Below are 12,782 nucleotides of genomic sequence, written 5' to 3' on the forward strand. Positions count from 1 at the left end.
AATACTAATAATACATCATTTTTTATTAATCCTTTTGTTATGAGTGTAATGCCTTAGGTGTTAGATAAGGTAGATTTGTCACAAGAAAATGAGACTGTCTGCCTTGGAAACAGAGACTACTACTTTTGTTCTGGCTTTGCAATTACAATATAGACATCACGATGTGTCTGCTTGGACTACCCACCATTGAACAAACGATACATCAGATTTCACCCTTTCTTAGCGTATGCTTTCTTTTCTTATTTTGTATGTGCCATTAATAAAGAAGATATTGCAGAACACTGCAGTCTGCTGAGCTGACTTGAAGCCCAGCTTCAAAACCTAAATTCTTCTAAATATATGCAAAGTATCTGCACGGCAACCAGCAAACCACATGAATGATAATTCAGCAGCTGTATACAGACTCTATATGAATAGCAACCTTATGTCTTCCACATAAATTATGCCAGAAAAATCCCGTTTCTTGGTGAATTAATAATTTCAAATACTTTCAAATACAAAGTGATTTAAAACTATTTGTTGTTACCGGTTTTATAATACACACAAGAGAACACTTTTGATGGAGAGGAGGGCAGTTTTAAATAGTACTGTGTTATTATTTTCATCCCCTGTAATGCAGGATGCTGTCCTTTGGGCATACACAACAGCAAGAATATTYATGTCACTGACTAAACAACAGCAAAACCAAAAGAGACAGAAGTAGTTTTCACTTGYCTGGTTGCTTACAGCTAGACATCTCAAAGACAAGCCTCTAATCTGGAGCCCGCTATTGAGCCATTATTCTTTATTATGGAATCAAAATACAGCCTTTACAGCATGGTGCATGTTTCCTTAACTCATATTGGCACTYACCTTCCTCTTTCCTTATTAATTTACAACAGAGGTCAACTTACCTGACAAGCAAAAGCTATTGGATCAGCCAGTTTTTTGAGAATGTTCTCAATCTCCCCTAGTTCAGTATAGTATTCAATCTGTGCCGTGGCCTTAATGACTCCTCCACAGTAGACATTTATATACACAGGGCCAGCAGGAAAATCTTATAAAACACAAACCAGAAAAATAGCTGAAAATATTTTACAATCACAGATCAGAGGTCTCAGTAAAAGAGCAGAGAAAAATATTAGAGAAAATGCAGAGTAGCAACAAACAGGATTTGTATTTCACAGATGATTCAGCATACTCAGTTTTTTTTATCCAGGTCTTTCAGTCTAASATTCAAAAACTGACAGAAGAGAATATAACGCTACTAATCTTTATAAAAGAACGACATTGTATTACTTCAAGTTAGAAAAGCAACGAAAAGAGTATGCATGCTTCACATTTCAAACATCCCTTTCATTGACTGATGACCTGTTATCAGCTCCTACAGATCACAGAAAAGTTCATTTATTATGAACTGCTGAATTGCTATTTTCCTTTTGAAACATTTTCTTCATCACAGGYAAGATTCTCAAAATTTGATTTGAACTAGTCTAGAGTATAATTGCTTCCATTCCACTTGTTTACCTAGTAAAAGCTCAGGAAAGAGCACAGTCTGTTACCTCAAGCATAACTTCCTCTGAACATGCAGCATGGGCCTTCTTGATGGGCATATTTCATAATTCATTAGTATTCATTGTGCCAGGAACACTGCTATAGCATATCAGCATTAGCTCAGTTATTAAGAAATTAAAACATTCTCAACCAAAAAAGAAATTCAAATAGGCAACCTTGAAAATGTAGAAGGGCCAAACTATGTAGTATGAAATCACACTCAGGATGCATGGACAGTGCATCTGTTGACAATCTGGTCACACAATTAACCAAAGGTAGCTGCAAGAAGCCCTAGTTCAAAACTATAGCACACATTTTCTCCCCATCTAATGTTCTATTAGAAGAGTTTAAAATAAATTATTATGTAAGTATTTTTTGGAATTCATATCATGCAAGGTAGTGGCAAGCCAAAGTTTGAATGCATAAGTGGAATATAGCTTAATTCATAACTCTAATCATGTGAATGAGGACTGGTGTGGTGCGGCCCTTAAAACTGTTTTCTACAACTCATAAAAACAGTGGGTTTTTTTTGTGCGCTTTATCACTCTCAGGCAAAATAAGGAAAATAAACTATAGATAGAGGAGCGGGACAAAAAAATAGTACAGCTGAGTGATACAGAGAAATGACATGGGCATGAAGAAATAAGCAAGCAAAGAAGTTTCCCTGTACCAGTAAGAAYTATAGAGAGGAATGTAAGTTTACTGCCTTAGATTTCTGCATTACTTAGCAAGGCAGTAATAAGAAAAGAATATTAACTYTGCATTTTATGGCAGTAATTTTGAAGAATGCTAATCTGTGATTAATTAATGACTTTTTAAGACAGCCRTCTGCCATTTAACCACAGAAAAACATTCTAATAGAACTTAGTTTCCCATAAATCATTCTCTCTGTATTATTTATAAGTGTTCTTTATGCAAAACCCACATACAGGAAACACCTAGAGTCTACTGTGGGAAGTGAAACTAGTTACCAGAAAAAGCAAAGGGAGGTTAAAATGTCCTGTTTACTTAAAGAAATTGCCTCTTACCCACGGCTTTCATATACTTGACCTTCTGATTCCAAGAGGCTGGATGTGTCCTAATTCGTTGATTGTCCGCTATGAATTCGATTTCTAAAGTTTCATCATCAACTTCATCTTTCAACAAAATAAATATTTCACCAGGGTTCTATAAAATCCAAAGTATTTTCACATTAGTCCTTCATCCAATAATACTGAAATTGTAAAATGTAAATTAAAGCCTAAACGGAACAAAAAGTTTTTAACAATACTTTTCAGTTTTCAACAATAAAACACAGCACAATACGTAGCATTTCGAATTCAGCTTACTTAATGACCTTTTAAAACAGTATCCCATGTAGATATATTATTACTGTTTCTAAGTCCATTTTATAGTCTAGAAAAAAGACATTTAAGATAATAAGAATCTAATATACTTCAGACATAATTTTTTAGAGTGAACTAACAGTAAAGTGGCACAGAARCAGTGACTAAATTGAGGAAACAGCCCTCTAGCGCCTGCTGAACCAGAAGGAATTATACTCCCTTAGAACTTTCCAAGCTCAACAGTGAAATAATGGGTATAAGTTATCTCTAAAAGACCATTTTATAAAATCATCTGTCATTATAAAGTCATCTTTTAGATGTAGAAATCAATTTTTAAAGTACAAATTACACAGTCTTAGGTAGACTGAAGCAGAAAGAACTAGCAAGAAGTTTTAGGATGAAGCACTTGGGTGTGGTTTTTTGTTGTTGTTTGTTTTTTTATTTTAGGTTCACACTTCTACATCAAGTAATAGTGGCTTAAATTACGGTGATTTACAGCAACATACTGACGTATAATTTTATTCTGTTTATCTTTAGACTGTTGCTCTGTGGAACTGCTATTGTTTTTCAGCAGAAAAAATATACATTTGCACCACCACAAAAAACTCTAAACTTTGATGAACACAAATTTAATCCATAAGTAAAGTCTTTAGCAAGACACTATCATTTATAATACTATTTCAGTTTGCGTAATGGAGATTTCTAGCTAATACAATAGCATTTTTCAAGACTCTATTTATTTTAAAGATGTCTAGTTGCAATTCTCTTTGAAAGCATCCAGGCTTTGGAGTAATTTATAGAGAAGATAACCTGTAAGAGAGCTAAATAGGTCAAAATATATGATGTTTTCCATTATTCARCTGGTAATCTATTACCAAGGCCTGACATATGGAACAGTCTACTGATAATATGTGACACTCCATGTGCACTGCAAGCCTCATATCTGACTATTTGCTATAAGTACAAAGAAACGTAGCACTGGATATCATACTTTCTGGATATCTGGATATCATACATTTTCTGCTAACATTGTCAYATGTTTTCTTATAACAACCCTGAAGTAAAAGCATGTCAACATCTGTGTTTGTAGAAAATGCACGTAGATATGTACATAAAACTACTTCAGATTTCAACTTAAAATTAGGCAAAAATGCATACATACAGAAGCTTCCTAACACACACAAGCAAGTCCGAATACATTGATTCTTCCCAAAAGACTCTTCACATCTCTTGAGAAGTCCCTTCATATTGCCTTCCCTTCTACAAGTTCTTGATGACAGTAATATCTCTACCTAAACTGCCAAAAAATTTAATAGAGATAAAATCCTTTTTCAGAGACTCTCTTGAATCTATTTTATCTACAAATCTTTTAGCTGCAGTGTGGATGTGACATAAAGGCAAAACAAATACCACTGCAGGCTAAGCACACTCTCATTTTGGCTCCTTATTTTATTTGTTCTCAAAACCGACAGAGTAAAAATGAGATTACAGCAGGGACAGCAGCAGAACAGTTACCCCAAAGATTTTACCATTCCAAAGCCTTACTTCACATGATATCCTAGCCGGAAGCACCAGTGCTGATTGCTGGYGAGTTTCTAATGTTTCAGAAACATGGTTGGTTTCCAAAAAAAGATCTGTTTCTTCTGATGCTCTTCTGATACTGGACAAGTTAACATCTGCGTTATTTTGGAAATCTGAAATAATATGGAATGAAGATATTAATCATCACAGAACAATAAAACATAGCAGTGCAGTGATTTATAGCTTATTAGAGATTCACACGGCATTTGCAGTCACATTAAGGGCATTGCATGAAATTCTGAAAAAAATTCCTTTAATAAATGTGGCACGGTTTTCCCCTCTAATGAAGAAGTGCCCTCTAAAGTTCTGATCCAACAGTCTTTAGCTGTATGAATAAGCTGTTCTCATATATGTAGTCTTGTGGAAGTTAGAAAATATACAGACCTTTTGACCAAAGTCTGTGTGACCAATGAGGTCATGGAAGTCAGATGGTTGTGTAGTTTTCATAGAAAAGCAAATTTTTATTTATATATTTTTTTCCTGGCAGGATACACCAAGATAAACTAGAATTTTTCACCATTCTTACTTTTCCCATATTTACATAAGGATATGCTGGACTTCAGTAATTTACAGATTGTAATTAACAATTTGTATTTTACAGTATTGTATTTACAATTTGTAATTTACAGACAATTTTCAGATTGTCTACAGGCAGGATTTGTACAAGAGCCGTCATACCACTGAACATGGTAATATATCCATGGGAATAGCTAGGGCGTTTCCCTACCCCAAAGGCTCCACAGGATTTGCCCTCCTTCATGTAGAAGAGATAGACTGAAGGTATACATTTTTTGGAAGATATTCTGGGCTTGGAATTACTATGCAAATGGTACAGGTAGGTTRCAACTAGCTTGTTTTCTGTTCTACAGCACAAATACGGGTCCAAGAGCCATAGCTAATCCTTGACCAAATCACAGCATTTTAATGAGAAAACAGAGAAGAACTGACAGCCACATGTGCCAAGCTCTGACTAATCCTCTGCTTTAGARAAGCTATTCTTCACTACTGCTACCTCTCAGCTGTATTACTACTGCTTTCCAGACATTCTGCTGTCATCCTGTACAGATGATTCTTCCCACCCATCTCAAAGCATTTCTGTAACTCTTCATCAAGTAGGATTATCCAGCATATTGCGGTCACCTAGTTAGATTAACAATATCATCCCTGAAAAATCCAGACTGRTTGATGAGAGAATATCCTGAGAGAAATCAACCATATCTTGTGTTAATGTCAACTATTGAACGCTCACAGTCAATTACATTCAAGAACACAAATAACTTTCAGGCACGTCTTTYCCTCTTAAATGGATGCAGCATATTAATATAAATTACTGATGTGAAGAATACCAAGCAAATGCAAAGAACTCACTGAGGTACACACTAACCATGTAGTGCTGCAGTTRAAATTCCTGCACCATTCCTCTACATGTGCGGGTAAGGAATGATATCAAATTCTTCCCCTTCAGCAGCAGTACCAATAATTTCAGTTTTCCCACTTCCTGCTCAACATTATTAGCCCAGGTATAGCMATTTGTCTAAAATGAACATCCTCTGTTTTTATCCATCCTGGAATGTTGGATCACTTCATTTGTGTTCTGAGAGCTTACTGCAGGRAAGCTTCATTTCCACCATTACCCCCCTGCCTTACCTATGCAAAGATTTAAATAATCAAAGCACCTGCTAAGTGAAGCTATGTTAGACAAATTTAGGTATGTTGTGTCTCTTATGTGCTACATTTCATAGAAGTGTTTTGATCACTACAGATGTCTCAGAATGCAGGGGGAGATTATTTGCCCATGCTTTTGGAGAGGAAGCTAAACTGTCATTGAACATCTGTACTGGGTTGTTCAGTATTCACCACCAGCTAGTAAAATTGCCCTAGCTCACTCTTGCTTATATGCTTATGCCTTTAAGACAAACTATATCTGAATTTAAGCTGTGAATTCATTGTAAATTAGTAAAACTGTACTGGAGCAATAGGTAGCCCCTTTGCAGAACTACACTTTGCAGAATTGAAGTAAATTAAAGCAAATGGAATTAAAACTACTTTGAAAGTAAAACAAACTAAAGTCAATGAAGGCTACCTCGATTCTGAATGAGAACTTACCTGCTATTTACTTTCTGACACGGATTAAACCACACTAAGTACATTAATTTCTCTAATCACCTCTATGTAGGCTAGACCTTATTCAGCACTTTCCTTCAGAAAAAAAACCAGGCAAACTTGAACTCTTGCAGAAGAAAACTACAGCCTTATGTAAGGCTACTTATGCTAACAGGATATRCATTAGGAAGAGTCTGTGTTCATAGCTTAAGTCACAATGAATTCATGGAATTTACACAGAAGAGAGTTCATATGAGGTGAATATTTTTCTTCTGAAAAAATTTCTTCTACTTTGGGCAAAGAATTCTTGTAAAGACAAACTTCATTACCAGGTAAAATGAAAAKGATTGAATAGTAAATGTGGTAGCCTCCGGATGCTTGCTTGCCGCCTTTCCAAATATTCTTTGAGCACTGTGTGGATACATTCCAATCTATGTGAAATTCAGGATAACTATTTCTACAATCTTCAATCTACATATCAAAAATGAAAGTAGCACCTTTGAATGGCTGCACTAATTCACCTATTGAGAAGGTCAATCCTAACAGTTTGATTTAAACTAGGATAAAGTGTTTTAGCATGTTAATTATATTTTAATATTTTTATTCCAAAATAATAACTACACTGTCAAGACTCAAGCCCAGTCAGTACTGGGATTATAATGGTTGAAAGTTTAGACAAATTGATAAGAAATATCAAACACTTACATCAAACACTTTGTTATTTAGAATAAAGGATTCCCCTGCTGACTGTCCAAGTGGGTTGCAATTAATCAGCTAAGAGCCATCAAGGAAATCCTCTTTCAGTGTATGTCAGTCCACACTATGCAAGTACAAATGAAAGAGAAGCACAGTAGTTTAAGAATAACAGGATCTGTATCACCACTACCTATTAAGTTGCTAAGCTCTAGAACAACCATCTGCAGAATTCAGACTCTTACCAATAGCATCAACAGTGCTGATCCTAAAACTCTGTGAAACACAAAACAAGATGAAGCATTTGCAGATGCTGAACATGCAATGCACCAAGAACTAAGCAAACCATGTATTACTGGTATTAGCTATAAGTTTAAGGGAATAATACCACACTAATGAGATTCTAGTTAAGCAGGTGGAATACATGAATAGATTTGGTCTGATACATCCCTAAGCTCTCTAGAGCATTTGTGTACAAGTGGGTAGAAAGTAACTTTTGTTCAATGTTGGATGTCTTTTGAAAACTTGGATCTTGGACTTCTTCAGTATGAATCTTCCTTGCTGCCTTTGTAGATGATGGTTAGGGAATGCCATTAATTCTCAAGGCTTTCAGAAAAATCTTTTAACAAGAATTTACAACTGCAGGTATAGATTAGCTTACATGAAACACAGAAGCAACATCATTACAGAGTTGACTATCTAAGGAAGGGTCTAGAGTGTACCTAGAGTATTTGCTCCTTAGTGAACAAGTTTTGTTAAGTTTGTATATACAGTAACCTATGTAAAAGGTTCTTACAATGTGACAATTGCAATTGAAATAATGGATGACTAAAAAAAGTGCATTTTCTTTTAAGATACAAAAAATATTAACAATATTTAATGTTAGACAGCACTATAAACTAAAAGCTAAAACTGAAAGAAAACTCTTCCCTTGAATATCCAGACTATTGCAGCGGAGTATTATAGTCTGTTACAGATCATAATAGTCCCATCACACAGAATGCTATTTTCAACTTGCTTTTTACAAGCAACTCTGATCATCACACTGAAAGGACAGATCTTAAAATTAAGTTCATATTTAAATTAAATATTACATTTAATGTAACAGTTATTCATTTAATTGGGCACAGTGCTGACATTTTCATTTTTACTTCAGTATTCTCCCATAATTCATATAACTTGATATATCTATTATATTTTACACAAAACCTACTGGAATACATTGTTCTCAATATCATGTTTTAACTGAATTCAGGAAATGACTTGGAAATTGCATTACTGTATATAAACTGACAAGTGTTAATGAAGCCTTTCCAGCCTCTTGTGGATTCAACAACTCACCATGACTGAGGAAGAGCTTTCATGTCACATCCAACCTCCATCCAAAATAGGAATTTAACTTCTCAAATCCCCTTCTTGGTATTGCAGTCTTTATGAGGATTATAAACTGTCTCAGTGTTTTGACTGCTTGGTAGCTACAGCATGATTTTAGCCAACAATATATGTGACAGATTTGGGTTATTAAAAATAGCAGAAAACTTATGAAAGATAAATAAACTTATACACATTAATAAACTTATGAAAGATTTATATGTTTTCTAAGGTTACAGAATAAGTATCAACTCATTTTWTAAAAGCAAAATGCTTGCACACACTACAGAATTTCAGTTACATTTTAAGCCTTGTTAAAGCTTTAGAAGCAAAGCTAGCCAAGGAATTGAAACAGCTAACAAACAAGGTCCTCCCTACATTTGATTGCAGAGGTACATACTCACCTCTTCTTACACTGATCAGGTATGTTTTCATATAACAGTTTAGCACTAATTATAGTTTAATTAAACKATCATAAAATCCTTTAAAGGCAATACAGAAGTCTTGTTACACACATTGAAACTGACTCYGATACCACAAATAAAAAAATCCCGCCTTCAAAACAAGCTTTTTACTGTAAACTTAACAATAATCTTTAAACATACTTTGTACAAACTTGTAGGTGTATCTTTATATATACACACACACACATATTTAATATACATATATATACATTTCCCTATGATTTAACTGTATATTCAGAGACAATCTAGTGCTACGACAACTAATCAGCATCAAAATGGACTACTGCTTGTAAGAAAGATTTGTTTTAAACACAACAAGCAGTGTTTCAGTTTGGTTGCATTTATGTAGATTAGAAGCTTTATAGGACAGATTCTAAGTCTTATAATGCATCAATTCTTATTACTTCCTATTTTTATTACAACCATATCTAGGATATCAAGGCACAGCAGTAGAACTAATGATATGGGCTGTCTGCTGAGCATTAGTCAAACAATTMGAAAGTCCCAAAATGTTTTTAAACCCTCAGACACACTAACTGGTTTGGAAAGAGCAACTACCTGCCTGAGGTCATTTAAATGTTGAAATGTTAATAGAATTGCAGACTCATATCTCTCACTTTCTACACTTTTCTTACATTCATCCCGCCTGCTTCCTAGGAGACAGCAAACTGAAAGGTACTGCTCTCTGTGAACTAGCAGTTTGCAGAGACTTAAGTCATATTTTTATTAAAGAACCTACACATCTACCTCAAGATAAGAGAGTTCTACCAAACTCTAGACACTTTTGGATTTTTGTTCCAGGTCTCCATGGTACCAGTAAGATCTGTGGATACATACAATTAATTATATYATCAAAACATAGCCACATTTTGAATTACACAGCTATAAACACAGGTAGATGGCGGTGTCTTAGAATTAACTCATACTTCCAGAAAGCACATCTTACAAGCAGCTAAAAGCTCATACTCCAGGGCAAATGTGAGTTAAAAGCTTTTACAGATCATTCTCTATGAGCTACTAATAAATAGCCAAAATGTTCCCACATGACTGTTTCTGAAGGTATTTTGTAGAGAAGAATATTTTTCATCAATAATCCTTAAAGAAATAACATGTCTGGAAAGGCACAAATTTAATATAACTGGAAAGCCCTTTAACAACTATAACGAGAAGGGTGAAGAGAGACACAGGGGTAGCTGGTATTCTCAGCTTCACTCTACTCAAAAATATAGGAAACAGATCATTAATAGCATCCAAACCTTTACTGACACAAGACAATGTGTTCCACATTATAGCATCCCTTAGATCAATTCAGTACCAGAAGCTAGCTTGGCTGTAGCAGCTCATTTATCAAATAGCATATCTTGTTCCAAATATGACAGCAGAGCTCAGATACCTATACAGGAGTCTTATCAATCTCTACAGAAAAAATCATGACACTATTCTTGACCTGTAGAACTCTAAATTATATGGGTCTCGCCTATCTGAGAGACCATGTGTCTCCTCATCCCATGCTGCCACAGGAGCTGTCAGGGGAAAGACTCATGCCGGACACATTTAGTATTAAAAAAAGAAGTAGTAAAGTGAGTTGTCAGCAAGGCTGACTCACTAGAGGACAGTTTGCTTTGCAATTTACTCCCACCTTTGGTTTGAAATAGTTAAAATCTATTGAACTTTAGGGCAGACTAAAAGACACACCCCTTTCTCAGGAACACAATAAAGACTACTATTTTTATATCTGAAAACTGTGCTTGCTTGGTGTATAGCACTTGATTTTCTTTTTTTAATGTTATGCACATGAAATTAACCTGAGGTCTTTAAGATACTGTACTTTAATTAAACATCTAGACCCAAGAACAGACAAGTTTCATTAAAATAGGATTAGAGATAATATTTACAAAAAAACAGCACAGGTTCTCCCTTAGCTGCTCTTTATTTTCAGAGGTGATGCCATCTACTTCATTACAGTATGCTGGCCTTTCCCCAGTTCAGAATGGGACAGGAAACAGTTAACACAGTACTTACATATAAGCTAAGAGGGCAGGAGACCTCTGAGTAGGACCAGAGTATAATCAGGTAGAAAGTTACTATAGATTAACATCATCATCTTGCTGTATCCAGGTTGCCTGCCCCTAACTGATTGTTAATTAGATCTAGGATACAAGCCCTGATGGTAAATGTTAAAAAAAGACAAAGCCGTGCTACAGAAGAGAAACAGCTTATCTGATGACATCTAATGAGTATTTTAATTTGAGGTCAGACATAGTTGCAGGTAAAAGAACGAAAGCTAATTCAACAATAAGGCATCCATATTTTTAGCTATGCATTTATAAGGCTACAGAGCTGTATACTCAGGTCCTAGTCAGATCTTTTCGCATTTCCTGCCTTACCACAAATTATACGCAATRTATCTTGTGAGAGTAGATTATTTCCTGAAGAACCATAAAGGGATTACTTAAAAAGTACAGTTTTCTTGTAATTACAAGCCTACTTTTCTTGTTCAAAAATCAACTTGGAATAAAGCAAACGCATAAGAACATTTGTGAGCAGCTACAAGAACTGACTTGTATAGTTAKCAGCTACAGGAATGAGACCTTATATATTCATATCACGGTGATAAGCATTCCACAACTGGATCTTTTCCATCACCCCCAGTTACTAACAAATCAATTGCTTTCACATCTGCTTGTAGCTCATATTTCCCCAAAAGGTCTCAGGGTCAAATTTTCCATTTTACAGTGTACTCTCTGACCTTTTCCCTCAAGACCTTGCATAATTTACTTTACTCAGTCACTTGTTATTCAAGTTAGTGCTTGCTCATTCCCCATCTATCTTTCTGGTATTGGATAGGTATATATTTTTTTCCATTTGTCTTGTCAGACACTTGCTGTTCTTTCCATCCTTGTTCTTTTATATTTCTCATGTAGGCTTTATACTTTTGATCTGTTCAACTCTCATTCCAACTGATGTCTAAACTCCATTTCCTCTCAGCTTTTCCCTTCTTTACGGCAACATCTGTATATTCAAAACAGACTTTCAACCTGTCAACTGCCTTACCTAAAATGCTACTCTTCTGTGAGCTTCCAGGGTTCAAGCAAAAATTCCTTCCTTGGTTTATAATTTCTCTGATGTTATTGACATTTCTGCTTTGTTCCATATATGCAGTTTAGGACTGTTTATACTATCCTTTTATTTAACAGAATTAGCAACTGGAACCATTTTTCAAAATTCATCCAAAGTAAAACCCACCTGGTTAAGCTAAAGTTCCACCTACTTTCCCAAAAGGTACAAACACTGGTTCATTTGCAGGTACTATTTACCTTTCTTGGCTTCTATAAAGTAGACTCAATGAATCTTGGAAAACATTTCACTTGGGTACTTGTCCTCTAAAAAGATTTTCTGTGGTAATTGGATTATTCCACGGTGCTGCACCACTACAGAAGAAACACTGACCACCTATTTCCTTTCAGTCAGTCAGGAATCACTTTGGTGCAACAGATTTCAGAAAGGTGTCTAACACTTCTTTTAATTAGAGTTGAAGATAGGCTACATGTTACGCAGCTCCGTGCTAAATGTAAATGGAGATTTTATCCTCTCCTCTTCCCCAGCGTTACTCTTCATAGGCTTTCACAAATGTAAATAAACCAGGCTAATAATAAGGCTAATACCACAAGGAGCCGAAGTCTGGATGGAGAGTCTTGCACAGCCAAAATAC

At 35.3% G+C, this 12,782-nt stretch overlaps 1 protein-coding gene across 1 annotated transcript in view; it reads right to left on the minus strand.

Annotated features, from left to right (window-relative positions):
* Positions 1–12,782, minus strand: part of BANK1 (B cell scaffold protein with ankyrin repeats 1) — a 91,476-nt gene that overhangs the window by 63,094 nt on the left and 15,600 nt on the right. Inside the window, exons 4-6 of the mRNA XM_026050892.1 lie at positions 4,404–4,552; positions 2,562–2,700; positions 894–1,036 (exon numbers count right to left, since the gene is read on the minus strand). Coding sequence (XP_025906677.1) covers positions 894–1,036; positions 2,562–2,700; positions 4,404–4,552 — 431 coding nt within the window. The remainder of the gene's footprint in view (positions 1–893; positions 1,037–2,561; positions 2,701–4,403; positions 4,553–12,782) is intronic.

The sequence above is a fragment of the Nothoprocta perdicaria genome, unplaced genomic scaffold (assembly GCF_003342845.1).
Source record: "Nothoprocta perdicaria isolate Ctin4 unplaced genomic scaffold, notPer1 scaffold_71, whole genome shotgun sequence".
Taxonomy (NCBI): domain Eukaryota; kingdom Metazoa; phylum Chordata; class Aves; order Tinamiformes; family Tinamidae; genus Nothoprocta; species Nothoprocta perdicaria.